Here is a 24,174-nt window from a genome sequence, read left to right on the forward strand (position 1 = left end):
CAGTAATGCGAGAGTTATTGCATTGCAAATGGTTTTTTCCTATTTATTTTTCAAGCAATAGGTGCAGGTGCCGCGATTGCTTAAAAAAATAAGTAAATAGAAAAAAAAATGTGCACTGCTTTAGCTCTTCCAATACTGAAAGTTTGAGCTATTGGCGGTGCATTATTATTAGTAATGCCAATAACTCAAACTTTCAGTAATGCAAGACCAGATATCAATGGTCTCTCAAGAGCAAGACTGTTTCTTATATGACTTTAAGGAGCCTCTCAAGAAATCAGTAAGATCAATTCCCATTATTGATTACCTGTGGGAGCAGGGTGTTAGTCATTCAGAACCCTTCCTCAGTAACTCCGGTAGTACCTCGTTTGGATAAAAAGTATAGGGCACCTGATACTGCACCGGCCTGTTTGGAAGGACATCCCAAACCAGATTCGGTCGTTACCCAGGCGGCCCAGAAGAACTCAAGGAATCCTTCTGCCCCGTTATCAGCACCTCCGGATAAGGAAGGCAGGAGGTTAGACAACATTGGGAAGCGTTTCTCTTCAATGTCTGCAGTGACAGTGAAGGCAGCCAATGCTTTAGCGCTTTTGGGGTGCTACAATAGACAACTATGGACAGATATCGCTCCATATCTATCTGAACTGCCTAACGAATCAAAAGAAGAGATAAAAAAGATTTTGCTAGAGGGTGACACCTCGGCATCAGAAATAATAGACTGTGCGATGGATATCGCTACAACAGGATTTCGCCAGCTGGCTGGAGCGGCAGTCTTGCGACGACAAGGTTGGCTAAGGGCAACTTCCTTTCGTCCTGAGATACAAACAAAAGTATTGGATATGCCCTATGATGGCTCTTTGGCTCACAGATTGATGAGGCGCTGCAGAATATAAAAAAGGACACGGACACTGCTAGAGCATTGGGCTCTCTCCAGTACAAAAACCAGTCCTTTCGTGGTTCCAGAGTTAGAGGACAGTCCTCTTATAGAGGAAACTACCAATACCGGTCTTCATATTCTTCAGGCCAGAGTCGATCCCAGTACAAGCAGCGCCAGCAACATAGCCAACAATCTTCTTATGGCAAGTCGTCCTTTCGTGGTAAAGGCCAGCAAAAAAACAAAGGACGTATACAATGACCTTTCTTTTCAGCCAGCCCCAGATTCATTTCCATCATCAAAAATTGGAGGAGAAATTTCACATTTCTTAAAAAATTGGAAGAAGATTACCACGGACCGTTGGGTTCTACAGTTAGTCCAATTCGGCCATTCTTTAGAATTCATACTTCTCCAGTATTAGGGGTGTCTTTCATAGATTCACATGCCTGAATCATTCCCCGTCGTCGGAGTAGGAGTCCCACGGTATATAAAAAAGCAGTAATATGCCATTTGTACATAGCAAATAACAGTTATAATAAACCAGGAAGTAAAGTAGCCTCAGCTACCAATGAAAAACTTCCACATTAGTGACCATCCAAGTCATTATGTTAGACCAAACTGCAGCCAATCAGGCCACAGCTCCCACCAAGGTATTCTCCCCAGAGACCCAGGCTGTCAGATTTTTTACCGCACGTCGTGTGATAGGGAGTCTCTCTGAGCTCTGCTCAGTTTTTTCTCTACTCTTGAAAGTTCTCACTTTCAAACATGTCTACATCTAAGTCCCTTTTCAGGGCCTGTGAATCTTGCGGCAAGGCAAGGCTGTTCAAGGAGGACCCGCATACTCTATGCATATATTGCTTGTATCCTGATCATCAAGCTAAGGAGTGCAAGATTTGTCGCACTTTTCCTACCAAGACCCTCAGGGACAGAGAGGGTCGCCTGCTCCTGTGGATACAGAGGAATAAGGATAAGGATTTACCACTTTCTGAGGTAGGAAGTTTGGCCTCTATGTCTTCCATGGGATCCAGAAAAAGACTGGCTGAGGGTAAGGTGACTACCCCTAAGGCAAAGGTAGCGAAGCAGGCCCAGCTCACTCTTGACGCTGATGAGCCATCTACCTCTAAAATGAAGAAATCCTCTGAAAAATCTGTCAAGCCACCAGTATCTAAAAAGACTGTCTTTATTGTCACCTCAGAGGCCAGTTACCAAGGCAGCGACTTCTCTGCCGGTTTCCTGTCAGACAGCCACTCCAGTGACTTCTACCATGACTTTTTCCTCACCTAAAACCTCCTTGGTGATGTCCTCGGCGTCCTCTCCAACTTTTGTCCATGTCCAGATTCGTCCCATCTCGTCGACGAAGAAGGTCTCTCCAACCGTCGACGAGCCTCCGTCGAAGACGCACTCATCAGCGTCGACAAAAACCTTGCCGTCAACGACAGCTTTACCGTCGACGAACAAAACTTTACCGTCGACGACGTCACCGTCGACGAAGGTGCCGTCGACCATCCCATCGTTGACGAGGAAGACCCCGTCGACCATCCAGCCGTCGACGAAAAAGACCCCGTCGACGGCCACGTCGACGAAGACCCCGTCGACGAAGAAGTTGGTTCCGTCGACGGCCCCGTCGATGGCCCCGTCGACGACCCGTCGATGAAGAAAACAGTTCCGTCGGCGACGTCGTCGACGACGAAACACGTCTCGTCGACGAAGTCTCAACAACCACAGTTGTCGACGGAGCGTTCAACGACGGCGCCTGCATTGCTCGCAACAAAATCTACGCCACAAGACACCCCAGTGGCTCAAGAGCATCCAATAACCCCAAAGCTGTCATCTTGCACAGATATCCAAGTCTGGTCAGCAAAAAGTAACGTTATATCGCTGCCATCTCCAGCCACCACTGCGGCACTACCACAGAAGCGCCCATCCCAGTCTGCATGTATGTCGCCACTAACAATGCCAGACAGGCTCTTGGACTCTGAGGTAGAGGACTCTGGTGATGATTTATTTCCAGCAGCCAAAAGTCCTTCTGAATTACTTATACTGGTAAAGGATCAGGAAGAAGAGGAGCAAGTGACACATTCGCCCAGGTTGGATATTGCACCACCACCAGGGACACAAATGCCTATGGAGCTTTTCAGAAATTTAATGTCCATGTTGGATGATTACTATCGCCGTTTTCCGCCCTCGGAGTCTGGCGACTCACATATCTCGTCCCCACAGCCCAGAGTGGCCCCAGATTCCATGCCTACTATACCTGAAGAAACGGGGCATAACCCTCGCATACCGGTGCCCTATAACCAAACGGAGGATGAAATTACTGAGGAGGAGGCTCAGGAAGAAGGTGAATTAGATGAATCAGATTCGTCGGAGTATGAAGATTATCAGGCGGACTCACCTTCTCCAGATGAACAGCCAAAGTCTGAATCGCCACCGGTGGATATTGCGAATTTCCATAGGATTATGGAGAGTGCCACCAAGAGATTCCTCATTACCATGGAGACTAAACAGGACGAATGTTTCCTGTACGACTTTAAGAATTTGTCTCAGAGGCAAAGTTGGTCTATTCCGATTATAGACTTTATTTGGAAAGAAGGTAAAAAGATCATGGCCACACCAAATTCTTTACCTGCAGTTTTACCTCGGGTGGATAAAAAATACAGAGCACCAGCTTCTTCACCTGCTTGCCTGATTGGCCAGGCCAAGACGGAGTCAGTCATTGCGCAGGCAGCTCAAAAAAGAGCAAAGAACCCGTCATCTCAAATCTCCACTCCAACGGACAGAGACGGGAGACGACTCGATACCATTGGAAAAAAGGTATCAACGATTGCAGCGACCACAGTGAGGGTTGCTAATTCTATGGCAATTCTTGGCAGGTATGACAGGCAAATGTGGTCTGACATATCGCCTTACATTAAGAAACTGCCTGAACCGGACCGGTCTGAGGCTATTAAAATTCTGCAAGAAGGGGAGTGTGCATCGTCAGAGATCATTGATGCTGCAGTGGATGTAGCAGCTACAGGATTCAGACAGTTGGCAGGAGCCGCAGTCCTTCGGAGAGAGGGATGGTTGAAATCTACATCCTTTAGGCAGGAGGTACAGGCCAAGGTGTTAAACATGGCTTATGATGGCGAGTACCTATTCGGCTCGCATGTGGATGAGGCTTTGCAGGCCATAAAAAAGGATACTGAAACTGCACGATCTTTGGGTACTCTGCAGTATCGCAAATCTTCCTTTCGTGGCACTAGAGGAAGAGGAAGCTTCTCAAATAGGGGAGGATATTACCAACAACGCTCCTATACGAACACCCAAAACACCCAGAGGTACCAGCCATATAAACAACAACCTTATGGCCAAAGAAGAAATACTTATTCACAGCCCCGAGGAAAAGCCACGTATCGGGGGAGAGACAACACCAACAAGAAGTGAGAATCACTTCCTGCCGCCAAAGTGTCCCAGCCAAAAACGAATTGGAGGAAGAATATCCCTACATTGCTCAAAATGGTCAAAGATTACTACAGACAAATGGGTGCTGGATGTGGTGTCCAAGGGCCACATATTAGAATTTGTAAAAACCCCTCCAAATTCACCACCAAAGGGGCCGCCTCCAGCCCATCTCAAGGAGCTATTCATCCAAATCAATACAATGATTCGAAAGGGGGCAATCGAGAGAGTACCTCAACACCAGAGAGGAACAGGCTTTTACTCTCGTTTTTTCTTGATACGCAAAAAATCCGGGGAATGGCGCCCAATCCTCGATTTGCGTGCCCTCAACAAATACATCAAAAAATTAACGTTCAGAATGTTAACTCTCCAAGAGATCCTCCAGTTTTTGGCAGAAGGGGACCACTTGGCAACACTCGACCTTCAGGATGCCTACTTCCACGTACCTATTTTCCCCAGACACAGGAAGTTCCTAAGGTTCAGAGTGGCTGGCAGGGATTTCCAATTCAAGGTGCTTCCCTTTGGACTACGTTCAGCCCCGAGGGTATTCACAAAAATGTTAGCACCTGTAGCGGCCCACTTACGATTGCAGGGTATTCAGATATACCCTTATCTGGACGATTGCCTTATCAAGGCCAATTCCTACGACACAGCAAACGCACATGTCCAGAAATGCCTTTGCCTGTTTCAAACGATTCAGAAAAGGGGGTGGTGATGAACAAACTGGGATGGTGCAATGAGCTAAAAAACGGTGTTGGATCTAGCCCTGATCTCTTGACTGGGTGAGCGTATTCTGCTTAATTCAGAGACTCTGTCCATCACCACCCCTTGTTGTAAATTATTTTGTCCACCCTAAGCGTGGAAGGGTATACTCAGATGTGAGTCCCTTGCTCATTGCACCATCAGGATTCAAGCAAGCCGGGCCGAAGACGGCTGAAATGCCAGAAACCGGTCCCCGGAAGCTTGTTTCCTTCCCAGTGTAAGAATTGGCTTTTGTAGTCTGGTCTGCCCTGTTCCCATGATGCACTGGGCCAGGGACAGACTAATTTGCATACAGCCAGGTTCTGAAACTGGGATGGTGCAATGAGCTAAAAAACGGTGTTGGATCTAGCCCTGATCTCTTGACTGGGTGAGAGTATTCTGCTTAATTCAGAGACTCTGTCCATCACCACCCCTTGTTGTAAATTATTTTGCCTGTTTCAAAGCCTGGGGTTTTCAGTGAACTTCGAGAAATCAGATCTGATACCATCACAAAGGAAGTCTTTCCTAGGAGCAACGCTGGATTCCAAGCTCGCTCAGGTCTTCATTTCAAACGAAAGACAGGAGAAAATCCGAACAATGGCAACCACACTCCTCAGAAAAGAGTGCGTTTCTGTTCGGAGATTCAAATCTTTGCTAGGGATGATCTCATCGTGCATCCCTCTCACTCCAAACTGTCGTCTGAGGATGAGACCCTTACAAGAGGAACTCAGTCACCAATGGGTGCAGATATCGGGTTCCTTCGAGGATATCATCACCCTAACACCTCGAATGAAGAATACAATCCTATGGTGGAGTCAGAAACACCACCTGCAAGTGGGCTGTGCTTTCCTCGCAGAAGTCCCCAGATTCATAGTGACCACGGATGCCTCGCTAGAAGGTTGGGGCGCTCACCTTCAAGGGATGACGATCAGTGGCAAATGGGACACTCAACAAAAGAAATGGCACATCAATCTGTTGGAATTAAGGGCCATTTTCCTCGCCTTAAAATCCTTTCAGGCAGTTCTAGAAGTCTCGACAGTGTTAATTCGAACAGACAACACAACGAGCATGCATTACCTGAACAAGCAGGGGGGCACAAGATCAGCCCGATTGTCTCAACAGGCTCAAGAGATCTGGAATTGGGCTCTGGATCACGACATCAACTTGTCAGCGGTGCATGTTCCAGGAGTAGCCAATGTGCTGGCAGATTCACTGAGCAGATCCAAGAACAGCACTCACGAATGGGAACTGCATCAGCCAGCGCTGGATCGGATCTTCCAGAAATGGGGTTTCCCCGATCTGGATCTTTTTGCAACATATCAGAACAAGAAATGTACTCACTTTGCGAGCTGGATTTCCCCACAGAGAATCTTGCGGGGATGCTCTGTCAATGAATTGGGAACGGATATTTGCCTACGCCTTCCCGCCAATTCCGTTAATTCCCAAAGTCATCAAGAAAATGCGGAGACAACCGTGTCGAATAATTCTGATTGCTCCACGGTGGCCACAACAGTATTGGTTCACACAGCTTCTCCTTCTGTCAGAGCGCGAGCCAGTCCAACTGCCTCAAATTCCAAATCTTCTGACAATTCAAGAAGGCAGGGTGTATCATCCGGACCCTCATTCTCTGAAATTATCGGCTTGGCTCCTCAACACCATGAATTTGCACACTTGAACATTCCACAAGACTGTCAAGAAGTCCTGGCCAATGCTAGAGCGCCTTCAACAAACAAAACTTACAAACTCAAGTGGAAGCGTTTTTGTGTTTGGTGCCAAACTATGAATTTACATCCCATGAATGCGGAACCGGAAAAGATCTTACCTTTCTTTTTGCAGTTGGCTAAATCAGGTTTGGCGCACTCAACACTTAAAGTGTTTTTAGCGGCCATATCACGATACCGTCAGGATGGTAAGAATTCTCTATACTCCTCAAGAATAATCCAACAATTCTTTAAAGGTTTATTTCGTATGTTTCCACCAATACGTCGACCACCTCCATCATGGAATTTGAATATAGTTCTGGCTCAGCTTATGCGCCATCCCTTTGAGCCTATCCATAAAGTCGATCTCAAGTTCATCACTTGGAAGGTTGCATTACTGCTGGCATTAACATCAGCCAGACGGGTGAGTGACATGCAAGCGTTCACCTCTAAGCCACCATTCTTGCAATTCACACATGACTCTGTGATACTACGCACCAACCCGAAGTACATGCCCAAGGTACCATCGGATTTTCATCTAAATGAGCCAGTGATACTTAAGACATTTTTTCCCAATCCGCAGTCACCAGCTGAGCGGACTTTACACACATTAGACATTAAGAGATGCCTTAAATTTTATCTGTCAAGAACAGCTGCCATCAGAAATACGGATCAGCTATTTGTAGCGCATGGCAGACCAAGACAAGGCTGTGCTGTGACAAAACAGACTATCGCCAGGTGGGTCTCATCCACGATAGGGCTCTGCCATCAGCAAGCAGGTAAACCCTTACAGACCTTACCTAGAGCGCATTCTACGAGAGCAGTCTCCTCTTCAACTGCTTTGTTTGCTGGTGTGCCTCTCCTGCACATTTGCAGAGCCGCAACATGGTCCAGCAGACACACATTCACGAGGCACTACTGTCTGGATTCTTCAAGTGATACCGATGCCTCGGTGGGGAGAGCAGTCCTGCGTAATCTTTTTCAATAAGGTGAGCCTCTGGTAATCTCTCCCACCTCCTTCTGCTCTTTTGACGCTTTCATATGTTGTTGCATTGCTTTCTTTTCATGCATGAAAACTGTTCTTTTGGCGTCTAAGAGCGACATATTGTATTACTGCTAACTACTCGGATTCAGGCATGTGAATCTATGAAAGACACCCCTAATACTGGAGAAGAACAATAGTTACTTACCTGTAATCTGTGGTTCTCCAGTATTGGTGTCTTTCATAGATTCACATGCACCCACCCACCTCCCCTCAGAGTCTCACCCAGACTGTTAAGATGTATGTATATAGACTCTGGTACACTCCAGTGCTACAAAAATCTGACAGCCTGGGTCTCTGGGGAGAATACATTGGTGGGAGCTGTGGCCTGATTGGCTGCAGTTTGGTCTAACATAATGACTTGGATGGTCACTAATGTGGAAGTTTTTCATTGGTAGCTGAGGCTACTTTACTTCCTGGTTTATTATAACTGTTATTTGCTATGTACAAATGGCATATTACTGCTTTTTTATATACCGTGGGACTCCTACTCCGACGACGGGGAATGATTCAGGCATGTGAATCTATGAAAGACACCAATACTGGAGAACCACAGATTACAGGTAAGTAACTATTGTTCATATTCCTCCCCAAACTCCTCCCCGCCCGATGCTTCACAAAAATCTACGACTGCTTCTCCGATAACTCTCTCTTATGATCCAGAAAGGGGCGATAGAGAAAGTCCCTCTGTCTCAACGGGGGAAGGGATTTTATTCTCGCTTCTTTTTAATTCGAAATAAAGAGAAAAATTGGAGACCGATTTTGGACCTCAGGGCCCTCAACAGATTCCTGAAGAAGCAGTTGTTTCGCATGGTAACGATCCAGGAGGTCTTACAACTCTTACATGACGTCCCTGGACCTTCAGGACGCTTACTTCCATATCCCGATTCACAGAAATCACAAAAAATATTTAAGGTTTGCGGTGGCAGGCAGACACTTTCAATTTCGCGTCCTGCCCTTCGGGCTCAAGTCTGCACCTAGCATCTTTACAAAGTGTCTCTCCCCAGTAGCTGCATATCTCAGGCAGCACCATCATCAAGTCTTTCCATATCTGGACGACTGGCTGATCAAGGCTCCATCCTTGGAAGGCTCGTCCAGATCTTCCAACGCCTGTCTGCAGCTTTTCAATCATTTAGGACTCCCGCTCAATCGGAAGAAATCAGTCCTTCTACCTTCTCAGCGCATCAACTTCTTAGGTACAATCCTCGACACACGACTGAGGAAAGCCTTCCCATCTCAAGACAAAGCTTTTACAACTGACTACTCTTGTGGCTTCAAAGAGGACCTTAACGGTCCACCTTTTCAAATCCTTACTAGGAATGATGTCATCAAGTATCCTCTTGATAACTCACTGCCGTCTACGGATGCGCCCTCTCCAGGAGGCACTCTCAAAACAATGGATCCAATGCACAGATTCGTTCGACAATCTCATAAAAGTAACTTCTCAAATGGTCAAGACCCTGCAATGGTGGATGTCAGTTCGGAATCTTTGATTTAATCAAAAAGAGACTAGCTCATATTTATTTTAGATTACCAAAAACAAGAAAAGACTCTGGTATGTTTCGTCATAGAGTGGGAACACCTGGTGAGTGTGTTCATAAAGCCCTCACCCACCAACCTAGTTGGTGGCATGCTTCATCATCGGGCCCACCCAGTAGCACCTAGCGTGCCCCGGGTGTGCTTCAACGCCTGATTACAGCGGAGCTGGTATTTTGCTGAGTGTGCAGTGAAGATAGTTAAGAAAGTGATGTTAAAACGGCTTGGCGGGGGTCCCAGTACCCGAGGGTAGAATTAGACTTTAATACCTGGGCCTCCGTCAGCGGTTAAAAAATAAGGCTGGAAGATGTAAGAGGCGAGTTACGACCTCTCACATCCAATGGGTCAACATGTTTCAGCCAGTGCCTTATGACTATGCTGGCTTTCTTCAGGACCTAAATAAAAGGGGTGAGTGTAAGTAAACTAGTGGGAGTGTGGTTTAGACTATGTGTCTACACGCCCTAAAGTGTATCTATGTGTGAGAGGGGGATTCCCTTCTCAAGACCACCTGTACATGTAACATTTATGGACAAAAGACAAAACATACAAGGAAAAAATAGAGTCATTCGGATGTACAAAGTTGTGCACATCTGATTGCCGTCACTATAGCGGATTCATGTGGGCTATAGGCGACTAGAATGTAATGGTATTGGTGGTACCATTACGGTGAGAATCGCACTTGTAACTCGAGGGTGAGGTGGTTAAAAGACGGGAAAAACATTGTGCATAAGTGTAGAGCGGCGCAAGAGGGCACTCTTACGCTAGTTTTTGCTCAGTCTGACCTCAAGGTTGGGAGGTGGCAAGGGCTTGACCCTAAGGGGACAAACGCATTACCACACTGATTAGGGAGACCTGTAGGGGAGAAAAGAGCGCTTACCAGGAGTCGTGGTGGTTGTTTCTCATACTCACAGCTTTTCTGGGCAGAGCCTGCTCTGGACCTGTAGTGCCTCCTTCGCATACCGGTGAGGAGTGGACGTTTCCCAGGTCTTAAATAGTCCGGTTAATTGAATAACCAAATGCACCTGCAGGTATGGGAGGCAATGGTAGAAAGACTCGGGTGTCCGAGTCATGGTGCCTGAGGAGAGTGTGGGCGCATTATGAGCGCGTGCGCATTAGCGTAGGGTCGCGTTAGTAAGCCTGCATTAGCGTAGGCGTTTCCCAGGCGGAGAGCCGCATACGGGGCTAGCGCACGGTGTGCGCGCATGCGCAGTGTGGCCGGGTATGGTCTGCGCATGTGCGGGGCTGTAGTGTCTCTCAGCCGCGCATGTGCGGGGCGCTATTGGTGGACAAAGTGTCCTTACAGTCCCAAATATGTCAAGGGACACATAGGATGTCGATGTTAATACTGTAGGCTAATTGGAAAGGGAGTATGGGGCAATCTACACTAATCTCTGGGACAATTGACAGTGTATAGTCCTGGTATGTGAACAGGGAAGCAAACCACAGTTATGTCGGTTGGGACATGGGGGTCAATCAATGATGAGTCAAGGAATTCCACGGGATGGCATCATTCAATCCCTGGGTAGCTGTGGAAAGGCGGTAGATCCACCGTTGTTCCGCGTGCAGCAGTTTATTGTCATTGTCCACGGTGCCTTCAGGTACCTGCTCTATGACCGTCCAGGTTAGGTCATTGGGTGTGTGACATTGAGTAATGAAGTGGTTGGTCAATCTGCTTATGTTCTTTTTACATCTTATGGTGCTTCGATGTTCTGTTATTCGTGTCTTTATTTTTCGTGTGGTCATTCCAATGTACCGGAGCCCACATGTGCATGTGATAAGATAGACAAGGTTGCGAGAGTTACAATTTGTGTGGCTACGTTGAGTCCACACCTTGTTTGGCTCCAGGTCCAGAGTTTTGGTATGAGTGGTGAGGTGACACACACTGAAGTCATTGCAAGGGTAATGTCCGGTGACCTTGGGGAGGCCCCATATGTTCAGAAGGGTCTTAGTGGCTGGTTGGGGTGGTGGTCTTGGGCGGGTACTGACCAGACGGTCTTTGAGATTGTTGCATCGTTTGTATGCAAATCTAGGGATGTCCCATTTCCTTTGTCCTGAATTGATTATTTTCCAGTGTTTTTTTATGATCTTTGACACTTCATTTGATGCTGTGTTATAGGTCGTGACACAGGTGATGGGTTGAGTGTCTTGGTCTTTGGTGACGGTCTCAAGGAGGGCTTCCCGATTCTGGTTTCTCGCCCTCTTCTGGGTTTTGCTGATGATGGACTTTGGGTAACCACGTTGTTCCAGCTTGGTGGCCAATTCCGCAGACTGTTTTTTGTAGTCAGAGATGTAGGTGCAGTTTCTGCGTATGCGCAGAAATTGTCCGTAGGGCAAGTTCTCTCTGAGTGGGCGGGGGTGGAAGCTGGTGAAGTCAAGCAATGAATTCCTTGCTGTTGGTTTGTAATAAGTTGTCGTGATCAGAGTGCCACCCTTGACTGTGATGTCCAGGTCTAGGAAAGGGAGATGGCTGTTACTGGCCGTGCTGGTGAATTTGAGGTAAGGGTCCCTGTTGTTTAGCCAGGTCATGAATTTGTCCAGGTCAGAATGGGAACCCTGCCAGACCACCAGAATATCATCTATATACCTGCGCCAGCTCAGGATATGGTTGATGTAGGGGTTGGTGTCTGTCACTATGTGGCACTCTTCAAAATGGTGGACGTACAGTCCCGCTACGCTGGGGGCGAAAACACTGCCCATAGACGTCCCATTCGTTTGTAGGTAGAGGGTGCCGTCAAACTCAAAGTAGTTTTCTTTGAGTGCCAGGGTGGCGCAGGCCAGTACGAAGGCCCTGGGGGTGTGGTAATCCCAATTTGTTGCCATAAGGATGTCATGGAGTACTTTGAGAGTGGCATCTTGTGGGAGGCTGGTGTACAGACTCTCCACGTCCAAGCCTACCAGTAGTTGTGTGGCGGGGTTGAATTCTTTGTTACTTAAGACTTGTAGGAGGTGCTTGGTGTCTTTTATGTACGTCGGTGTCGATTGCACTAAGGGATTCAAGAAAAAGTCACAGTAGCGTGACAGTGGTTCCAGTAGGGAATTAATGCCCGACACAATGGGTCTTCCAGGAGGGGGGCTGACCCCCTTGTGTACTTTGGGTACAGTGTAAAAGTATGGAATCCTGGTATTTTGGGGGCAGAGGTAGTCTGCTTCCTGTTTGGAAATGTGTTCAGCATCCGCTGCTCTTTGGACTAACGTGTGGATCGTAGTCCGTAATTCATTTGTTGGGTCATGTTCCAGCCGTCGATAATTCCTGTTGTCGCTCAGTAATCTGCGACACTCCGTGTCATAGTCTTGCTTGTCTTGAAGGACGATGCCTCCTCCTTTGTCTGCCGGTTTGATAATGATCAAGGGATTATCTTGTAGGCGTTGTAGGATCTTCCTGTCTTCCCAGGATAGATTGTTGAAGTGATTGGTAGGGTTTAATCTCTCTACATCGTTGTACACAGCCTGTTCAAATGTCGTGATTTCGGGGGGAATGGCAGAGGGTGGTGGTACAAACGTGGATTTTGGTCGGAGTCCTGTGACATTGAGATTGTCACGGACTGGTTCTATTTCGGGGATTGGTTTTTCGAAAAACGACTTCAGTTTTAGTTTCCTGAAGAATTGTGCCAGTTCCACGTGTAGTTTAAATTTATCAAGTCTTGTTGTTGGAACAAACGATAAGCCTTTTTCAAGTACTGATTGTTCTTTAGCGGTCAGGGTTGTGCTGGACAGGTTAAAAACCAATGATGGTTGGTCGTCCGGTCTCATTGTTTGCTGGTTCCCGGGGTTGCCTCTTTCGTCTTCTGGCGTGTGTTCGGTGGTGTCTTGAGAAGGGAATCCCCCTCTCACACATAGATACACTTTAGGGCGTGTAGACACATAGTCTAAACCACACTCCCACTAGTTTACTTACACTCACCCCTTTTATTTAGGTCCTGAAGAAAGCCAGCATAGTCATAAGGCACTGGCTGAAACATGTTGACCCATTGGATGTGAGAGGTCGTAACTCGCCTCTTACATCTTCCAGCCTTATTTTTCAACCGCTGACGGAGGCCCAGGTATTAAAGTCTAATTCTACCCTCGGGTACTGGGACCCCCGCCAAGCCGTTTTAACATCACTTTCTTAACTATCTTCACTGCACACTCAGCAAAATACCAGCTCCGCTGTAATCAGGCGTTGAAGCACACCCGGGGCACGCTAGGTGCTACTGGGTGGGCCCGATGATGAAGCATGCCACCAACTAGGTTGGTGGGTGAGGGCTTTATGAACACACTCACCAGGTGTTCCCACTCTATGACGAAACATACCAGAGTCTTTTCTTGTTTTTTGTAATCTAAAATAAATATGAGCTAGTCTCTTTTTGATTAAATCACATATTACCCCGGGGATAAGGACTAGCTTTCTGGTCCTCTCTCTCTCTCTTGATTCCGCATTATACGGCAGCGCACAGCTGCGAGAGTATTCCTAGCACCATGGCAGAAAACCATGGTCTGACATTTGATGAAAGCGATGTGGCAGATATTCTGTCTGACCCATCGTTCCAAGCTGACTTTAACATCGCCAGCACCATCACACAAACCACTGATTGGGAGAGCTTGACCGAAAAGAAGCGCAACAGGATACGCACTATTCTTCATGGGACAATCTTGACACAATACCTCAGAACCAACACGGCACCTAGGGGTCTTCTAGTAACCAATGCTCCCAGGATCTTCCTCGATGATCCAACTTTCAGGAAGGACTGGGCCCAGATCGCCTGGCACTGCACCAGGGACTGGATGATCCTTATTATAAAAACAGCAAAACGCCTCTCTGAAGCCTTTCTGGTTGAAATCCAAGCCACAGAAAGTCACTTCAAAGCCACCATAACTGCTTACAAAAAGAAATTAGACGATCAGAATAAAGACATAAGCGAGTACAAAGACTACCTGACTCAGGCTAAAATAAAGAAATTTGACAAAGACCTGAAAAAATTCAGTTACGCCAAGGTGTACCCATACTCAGAAGAAGATTACACTCCTCAGACCAAAAATACCAGCATGTCTAACACTTCAGGGGATGACAGTTCTGGCTCCAGTGACTCCAGCACTGGCTCGACGAAACGGGGAGGACGAGGCAGACGTGGACAACGCTGGCAGAACAACTGGCAAGGAGGACAACTGGGACAATTCCACGTTTTCCCACCAAATTTCGGCCCCATGCAAAACCCCTACTTTGGCTTCCCGCCCATGTACCCGCCCGGGCCAATGCCTTTATTTGCAGGCAACCAGGGACCACACATTCCTTTTTTAGGACAGGGCAGAAGAGCACGGGGCAGAAGAAGATCAAACCCACAACAACTACAAGTACACTGGGGCGGAGAGGAGAACCCGGTCAGCGCGAACACACGCCAGAAGACGAAAGAGGCAACCCCGGGAACCAGCAAACAATGAGACCGGACGACCAACCATCATTGGTTTTCAACCTGTCCAGCACACCCCTGACCGCTAAAGAACAATCAGTACTTGAAAAAGGCTTATCGTTTGTTCCAACAACAAGACTTGATAAATTTAAACTACACGTGGAACTGGCACAATTCTTCAGGAAACTAAAACTGAAGTCGTTTTTCGAAAAACCAATCCCCGAAATAGAACCAGTCCGTGACAATCTCAATGTCACAGGACTCCGACCAAAATCCACGTTTGTACCACCACCCTCTGCCATTCCCCCCGAAATCACGACATTTGAACAGGCTGTGTACAACGATGTAGAGAGATTAAACCCTACCAATCACTTCAACAATCTATCCTGGGAAGACAGGAAGATCCTACAACGCCTACAAGATAATCCCTTGATCATTATCAAACCGGCAGACAAAGGAGGAGGCATCGTCCTTCAAGACAAGCAAGACTATGACACGGAGTGTCGCAGATTACTGAGCGACAACAGGAATTATCGACGGCTGGAACATGACCCAACAAATGAATTACGGACTACGATCCACACGTTAGTCCAAAGAGCAGCGGATGCTGAACACATTTCCAAACAGGAAGCAGACTACCTCTGCCCCCAAAATACCAGGATTCCATACTTTTACACTGTACCCAAAGTACACAAGGGGGTCAGCCCCCCTCCTGGAAGACCCATTGTGTCGGGCATTAATTCCCTACTGGAACCACTGTCACGCTACTGTGACTTTTTCTTGAATCCCTTAGTGCAATCGACACCGACGTACATAAAAGACACCAAGCACCTCCTACAAGTCTTAAATAACAAAGAATTCAACCCCGCCACACAACTACTGGTAGGCTTGGACGTGGAGAGTCTGTACACCAGCCTCCCACAAGATGCCACTCTCAAAGTACTCCATGACATCCTTATGGCAACAAATTGCGATTACCACACCCCCAGGGCCTTCGTACTGGCCTGCGCCACCCTGGCACTCAAAGAAAACTACTTTGAGTTTGACGGCACCCTCTACCTACAAACGAATGGGACGTCTATGGGCAGTGTTTTCGCCCCCAGCGTAGCGGGACTGTACGTCCACCATTTTGAAGAGTGCCACATAGTGACAGACACCAACCCCTACATCAACCATATCCTGAGCTGGCGCAGGTATATAGATGATATTCTGGTGGTCTGGCAGGGTTCCCATTCTGACCTGGACAAATTCATGACCTGGCTAAACAACAGGGACCCTTACCTCAAATTCACCAGCACGGCCAGTAACAGCCATCTCCCTTTCCTAGACCTGGACATCACAGTCAAGGATGGCACTCTGATCACGACAACTTATTACAAACCAACAGCAAGGAATTCATTGCTTGACTTCACCAGCTTCTACCCCCGCCCACTCAGAGAGAACTTGCCCTACGGACAATTTCTGCGCATACGCAGAAACTGCACCTACATCTCTGACTACAAAAAACAGTCTGCGGAATTGGCCACCAAGCTGGAACAACGTGGTTACCCAAAGTCCATCATCAGCAAAACCCAGAAGAGGGCGAGAAACCAGAATCGGGAAGCCCTCCTTGAGACCGTCACCAAAGACCAAGACACTCAACCCATCACCTGTGTCACGACCTATAACACAGCATCAAATGAAGTGTCAAAGATCATAAAAAAACACTGGAAAATAATCAATTCAGGACAAAGGAAATGGGACATCCCTAGATTTGTATACAAGCGATGCAACAATCTCAAAGACCGTCTGGTCAGTACCCGCCCAAGACCACCACCCCAACCAGCCACTAACACCCTTCTGAACATATGGGGCCTCCCCAAGGTCACCGGACATTACCCTTGCAATGACTGCAGTGTGTGTCACCTCACCACTCATACCAAAACTCTGGACCTGGAGCCAAACAAGGTGTGGACTCAACGTAGCCACACAAATTGTAACTCTCGCAACCTTGTCTATCTTCTCACATGCACATGTGGGCTCCGGTACATTGGAATGACGACACGAAAAATAAAGACACGAATAACAGAACATCGAAGCACCATAAGATGTAAAAAGAACATAAGCAGATTGACCAACCACTTCATTACTCAATGTCACACACCCAATGACCTAACCTGGACGGTCATAGAGCAGGTACCTGAAGGCACCGTGGACAATGACAATAAACTGCTGCACGCGGAACAACGGTGGATCTACCGCCTTTCCACAGCTACCCAGGGATTGAATGATGCCATCCCGTGGAATTCCTTGACCCATCACTGATTGACCCCCATGTCCCAACCGACATAACTGTGGTTTGCTTCCCTGTTCACATACCAGGACTATACACTGTCAATTGTCCCAGAGATTAGTGTAGATTGCCCCATACTCCCTTTCCAATTAGCCTACAGTATTAACATCGACATCCTATGTGTCCCTTGACATATTTGGGACTGTAAGGACACTTTGTCCACCAATAGCGCCCCGCACATGCGCGGCTGAGAGACACTACAGCCCCGCACATGCGCAGACCATACCCGGCCACACTGCGCATGCGCGCACACCGTGCGCTAGCCCCGTAGGCGGCTCTCCGCCTGGGAAACGCCTACGCTAATGCAGGCTTACTAACGCGACCCTACGCTAATGCGCACGCGCTCATAATGCGCCCACACTCTCCTCAGGCACCATGACTCGGACACCCGAGTCTTTCTACCATTGCCTCCCATACCTGCAGGTGCATTTGGTTATTCAATTAACCGGACTATTTAAGACCTGGGAAACGTCCACTCCTCACCGGTATGCGAAGGAGGCACTACAGGTCCAGAGCAGGCTCTGCCCAGAAAAGCTGTGAGTATGAGAAACAACCACCACGACTCCTGGTAAGCGCTCTTTTCTCCCCTACAGGTCTCCCTAATCAGTGTGGTAATGCGTTTGTCCCCTTAGGGTCAAGCCCTTGCCACCTCCCAACCTTGAGGTCAGACTGAGCAAAAACTAGCGTAAGAGTGCCCTCTTGCGCCGCTCTACACTTATGCACAATGTTTTTCCCGTCTTTTAACCACCTCACCCTCGAGTTACAAGTGCGATTCTCACCGTAATGGTACCACCAATACCATTACATTCTAGTCGCCTATAGCCCACATGAATCCGCTATAGTGACGGCAATCAGATGTGCACAACTTTGTACATCCGAATGACTCTATTTTTTCCTTGTATGTTTTGTCTTTTGTCCATAAATGTTACATGTACAGGTGGTCTTGAGAAGGGAATCCCCCTCTCACACATAGATACACTTTAGGGCGTGTAGACACATAGTCTAAACCACACTCCCACTAGTTTACTTACACTCACCCCTTTTATTTAGGTCCTGAAGAAAGCCAGCATAGTCATAAGGCACTGGCTGAAACATGTTGACCCATTGGATGTGAGAGGTCGTAACTCGCCTCTTACATCTTCCAGCCTTATTTTTTAACCGCTGACGGAGGCCCAGGTATTAAAGTCTAATTCTACCCTCGGGTACTGGGACCCCCGCCAAGCCGTTTTAACATCACTTTCTTAACTATCTTCACTGCACACTCAGCAAAATACCAGCTCCGCTGTAATCAGGCGTTGAAGCACACCCGGGGCACGCTAGGTGCTACTGGGTGGGCCCGATGATGAAGCATGCCACCAACTAGGTTGGTGGGTGAGGGCTTTATGAACACACTCACCAGGTGTTCCCACTCTATGACGAAACATACCAGAGTCTTTTCTTGTTTTTTGTAATCTAAAATAAATATGAGCTAGTCTCTTTTTGATTAAATCACATATTACCCCGGGGATAAGGACTAGCTTTCTGGTCCTCTCTCTCTCTCTTGATTCCGCAGTTCGGAATCTTTGTCAGGGCTTACCATTCCTGCTTCCATCTGCACCGCATATCATCACAACGGACGCCTCCTTGGAAGGTTGGGGAGCTTTTCTTCAAGAGCTACAGATAAGCGGAAAGTGGTCCCCCTTAGAAAAAGGGCTCCATATCAATCTCCTGGAACTGCGGGCGGTCTTCCTCGCCCTTCAAGCCTGTCTTCCAAGAATCAAAAATTCCCTTGTGCTCGTCCGTACGGACAACACTATGACGATGCACTACCTCAACAAACAGGGAGGGACTCGCTCTCTGACACTCTCTCACGAGTCGCAGAAAATCTGGAATTGGTTTATTGGACACAATATATCTCTTCAGGCGGAGTACGTCCCAGGCATGGACAATGTGGAGTGGTGTGGCTCACTGGTTAGAGGCGGCAGACCCGGGAGCAGAGGACGGCCCGGGACCAGGGTTCAATTCCCGACGCGGCAGGGTCTTGGACCAGGGTCAACGGACTCGATAATTCTCACCTCGGTGCCTACTCTAACTAGGGATCACACTCTGCTACTCTGGGCATTAGCTTGCCTCATCTCCACAACGGCCCCCCACATACGCCGGGGATGCCTGGTTTCACCTTGGAGATACCCAGTAGGGGCCATTTCACAGGGAAAGCCAGGACGGGTTCCCCAGTGGTCTACAGCGCAGAGATACTCCTTCGGGAGTCGATTCTAGCGCTTTAGAAACCCACAATCAATCAATCAATGTACTCGCCGACTCATTAAGCAGACAGAGGACAACGTCTCATGAATGGGAACTGGATCTAGGAATCCTCAACCAAATCTTCTCGCGATGGGGCACTCCTCAGATCGACTTGTTCGACACAAGATCCAACACCAAATGCCCACACTTTGCAAGTTGGCATCCCCAGAGAAGGGTCCCTAGGGAATGCATTTTCGATCGCATGGTGCAACGTCTTTGCATACGCCTTTCCACCATTTCCTATGATTCCCAGGGTCCTCAGAAAGTTGAAAGCGGAGCATTGTACACTAATTCTGGTAGCCCCAACTTGGCCACACCAACATTGGTTCACAGATTTTTTAAGAATCGCTATTTGAGAATTGCAAAACGGGATGTATTTAGAAATGCGCAATTTTTTTGTGTTTTCTTACTATTCCTTAATTGCGATTAGCAAATTGCAAAATCGCAGTTAAGTAATACCTTCCCATTCATTTCTATGCGCCAGCAGGACCATGGTAATGAATGGGAAATCATTCTCAATTTGCAATTCGCAATTTGAGAATCGCAAATTGAGAATAATTTCAAGGCTGTCATAAGGACACCCTGATGCACCCCTGAAATGAACATGTGTGCGCATATGGCGCACATACATGCCCTAAGGGCATGTATGTGCGCCACATGGCACCTTGACAAATGCCAAAAAAATCGAACAACTTGAGTGCTTGTTGCATAGCATTTAAGGAATCACAATTTGCGATTCCTTAAATGCTTACGCAAAATTAAGGAATCGCAAATTTTGCGATTCTTTAGCTTTGCGATGCGATTTTCCTAATACATCCCGTTTTGCAAATTTTTTGTCGCAAACGCTGCTTTTTTGCGATTCGCAACGTTTGCAACTAAAAATTCCTTTCATACATATTCCCCTTAATTTCCACTACAGCTCCCTGCGCTTTGAGACCCGTAAGGGTGAGTAGATCGCGCTTTACAAATACGGATTTACATTTACATACTTCCAGTGCTGAATGGCACATCAGGAGCAAAAAAAATAATAATTTCCTGTATTGTTAATATAAACAGGTGGATGGAAGAGGGGATGTTTGAGGTTGGTTATGTGTTGGATTTAGAGTGGTGGAATATTAAAAAACAAAATATGATTTTTAACAAAAATGTTTTTCAGAATTGAGTTTAGGACGAAAAAGCAATTTTGTTACTCTGATAATATCCGTTAGTTTCATGACAGTTGCTCGCAGTTGGCAAAATGCTTTTGGCCAGTTTCTCGCTTAAAAATGGTATGCAAGGGCATACGAGAATATTGCCTGAGACATTCGCCCAGAAGGTGCCTTGAGTCCCAGACACATACGTTTCTCTGTTAACGTGAAACAATTTCTTTTCAAAGCAATCTCCACTGTGCGAAAATTATGTAAAATCGTAACTGAGAAAAAAAAGTGCAACCCTCTAACTAGGAATTATGCGTGATTATTTTCAAGAAAAAATCTTCTGGGCCGCTGAAGCCTGACGTACATGACTAAGTGAGTTGGGGAACGTTTCTGCTATTGGCAGGGATTTGAAAAAGTATATTTTTGAGTACCGTACATTTTTATGCAAAACTCAACCAGATAAGAAGGTTCTAGTTAATATAGTAAACTGAAGCGAGACGCCTTTGCTATTTGCGGAGTTGTTTGAAATACCTAAAAATGAGGATTCAAATCTTTATTTGCCGATGCTGGAACCACTAGAAGGCGCCTTCCGTTCACCATCTTACATTCGCAGGAATTGAATGCAAACAATGAAAGTGTGTAGGTGAAGACGCCAGTCAAATCTGTTTGTTGAAAGCCACCTGCAAGGATACCTGACAACACATTTGAGGATATTTCCTGCTGGTGAGACATCTCACTGTGCTATTGATCTGTCTTGAATATGAAAGCTGCACAGTTTGATATTGTGTTGCACAATTTAATTTGATTATGTTTTTTCCAGGATCCAAGAGACAAAACTGGCAATCGGAAACAGTTGGCAAGTACCCCAACCAAAGGCAGACGAACTGGTAAAGGTGAGAGAAGTTCTTTAATGTTTGATTAATCCTTGTTATTCCATTCAGCAGTTCTGGTGTTCTTCCAGCATGTGGGTGATGGGTGCTAGTGATTATTGCGGCAAATAATGCCATTCTGAGAATAGCCTTAAGTTCCAAATAAATAAATAGACAGATTGACAGAATGGTACCAAATTAAAAAAGCATTGGCAAAGTCAAGCTGTCGCACTGCATCCTCTGTGATATAGGAACATGAAAATGGCTTTAATAAATGCATATCCATATTTTTTAGCTTTTGGTCATCATATTCTGTCTTCAATACCCATGCCATGGACCCACCCTTGTTCCCTGGTTAAAAAATAAATAAATTGTGCGTGCATGTATAATTAAGTGGGCTCTCCAGTAGGTATCCAATTAACATAAACACACACCCTTTAAGGTATACACAGATGACTCAGCGTTAGGGACATCTTACTTAAAAAGCATAGGCAAAGAAGGCAGGTTATCGTTTGTATCGTGCTGAATTTCCCACTTTCGCATGCTAAAGCACATCATCAGATAGATACACTACACCACGGCGGTGTGCTTAATTTCAAGTGTCTTGTCCTCAAAAGGAGTTTTGGTGTCATGCACGAGTGACTAGTGTGCTGCTCTTACATTTGCAGGCCTTATCAGTGTGATGGGGTAAAATTAGTGAAAGATGGAATGCCCACAATTTATAGAAGTCGATTCTATGAGTTGTTAAGCAGGTTCCCTGTGGAGGTTTTAGTGACTACTGAGCTTTCCATGCATGTACTTATTAGAGACCTTTCTAAATGATGGCAAATCTTCAGCCTGAAGACAGGACATTGTGTTCCTAACTAAGAGCCTGGGGTGCATAGAAGCTCTGTGGCAGCCGCACTCGCACCCTACTTGCAGATCTGGTGCTGTGGGGCTGGGCAGCAGGCAGCAGTGTGCCCACTGGGGCAGACACCACTCAGCAGTGCTGATTTTATTAGGGTTGAACACGCAGTAGTATAGTCAAGACTTATACAGCGTCCTGGTTGGCTGTAATGTGTGCCTCGCTCTCCTGATTTATTGTGTTTTCCAGCAGTTTTAAGACCACCTTTACCACCTAATGATCAAGATTAACCACTTGGTGGGGTGTTGCTAATCACTCCGCAATATTAGGGGGCTCCATGTTTAGCCCAAGAATCCTACACTACGTGCTCCATGGAAGGGGTGGAGGAAGGCCCCTCTAGTCACACTTGTGTCAAGGTGCGACTTTCGCTGTAGAAAGTAGCTGCGTCTGTCTGTCTTGCCTCCTCGTCGAACACCCCTCCCATGGAGAATGTAGTGTAGGATTCTTGGGCTAAACTTGGAGTGATTAGCAACAACCCACCAAGTGGTTATGCTTTGTCATTAGGTGGTACAGATGGAGCCCATAATAAAACAGGTCCTGATGAATGCCATGTACCCCTATGGGACATCAGGCAGAAACATGTTGACCCTATACATCACAGAGATGGGATAATTAATTCCCTAGGTCACCGTACACCTTTTTAATACTATACAGTTGCACATCTTATTAAAATTGATTTGACAACTGTAATGGTTTTTATATCACACTCACTGTTCACGGGCCCCCACGTAGTTTTGAAGTGCATCCCTGTCAGGTGTATGGCCGCCTTCTATCAAACAAGTTTTTAGAGGGTGAGGACGGCCAATGATGAAGCATGACACCAGGTGGTGTGTGAGGCCAGCCCTTCACTTTTTGTGAGATGTCCACATTGGCTATTCAGTTTTAAACACCTGTAGGTCACTTTACTAGGAGCAGCCCCACTTGTGTTTAACATTATATGTTGGAGGCTGGCTAGCTCCTAGCGCCCTGTGCCTCTAGTTCCCTCCCCTGGGTATAGACTGGGACTAGTGTGGTTTATATGCACCTCCATCAGTCCCACTCCCGCCTCACTCGCATGATGAACCTACAATCAAGGCTTTAAGTGGGATGAAAAAACTGGGGGTGGGGGGGTTACTCAAAGGGCCGTGGCCAATGTAATTAAGGGCGTGGCTTAAAAACACATAATGATCAACAACAAGAGAGGAAGGGCTAAAGGACACTCCTATACCCCAGTTAAATGTTATCGAACAACAAAGGAGTGACTACTCTTGTAAACTAAACGTAGCCACCAAGTAAGAACAAAAATAGAGAGGGAAAAGGGTGTGCAGAAAGAAAAAAACATTTTTTTTTTAAATATAAAACCCCCACTCACCCGTCTATTGGGTGACATGCTTCATCATCAGGTTTTTCACCGGGCAGGCCGAATGCCTACCTGGTGTGCTACAACACCTGCGATTGCAGTGGAGCTGGTTTTCCAGTGAAACAGTGCAAATGAGTGATAGTGGTGCAAGTTAAAAGAGTGCTGACTCTAACCAAAACCAAACTTTAATAAAGGTCAGAGTGAGCACACATTAAAAACAAATGTGGACAAACTTGACTGTAAATTTGAGTCAAAATGTCCCATACATTTCTCAAGAGGTCGACATGTTTCTGCTCATTGCAGCCAATTCGGCCGAGCTTTCTTCAGGACCAAGATATATAAGTGGTGGAAACACTGGGAGGTGTATGCACCCTAAGGCGCACCCTAACCTCAGTGTCAAGAGAAAAGAGAGAGATATTAGACTTTGTTGTTCGGTAAAAACACATAAACCAAAAATTTGAGCTTAGCATAGTGTGCCGCCCGACTTGTATTTTGCTGTTTCTATCATTACATCCAGATCTATGATGCAAGTAACATCATACCTACAACACGTCAGGACTATTGGCTTTGTCAATGGTTGTTAGTTGCATAGGATA

General features: G+C 46.7%; 1 protein-coding gene across 2 annotated transcripts in view; it reads left to right on the forward strand.

The window, feature by feature from the left end:
* The window catches only part of CCDC61 (coiled-coil domain containing 61), a 597,856-nt gene that overhangs the window by 535,877 nt on the left and 37,805 nt on the right, over window positions 1-24,174 (forward strand). For both annotated transcript variants that reach the window (XM_078660929.1, XM_078660928.1), the window contains exon 13: window positions 21,287-21,359. In XM_078660929.1, coding sequence (XP_078517055.1) covers window positions 21,287-21,359 — 73 coding nt within the window. The remainder of the gene's footprint in view (window positions 1-21,286; window positions 21,360-24,174) is intronic.

The sequence above is a fragment of the Lissotriton helveticus genome, chromosome 9 (assembly GCF_964261635.1).
Source record: "Lissotriton helveticus chromosome 9, aLisHel1.1, whole genome shotgun sequence".
NCBI classification, from domain to species: Eukaryota; Metazoa; Chordata; class Amphibia; order Caudata; family Salamandridae; genus Lissotriton; species Lissotriton helveticus.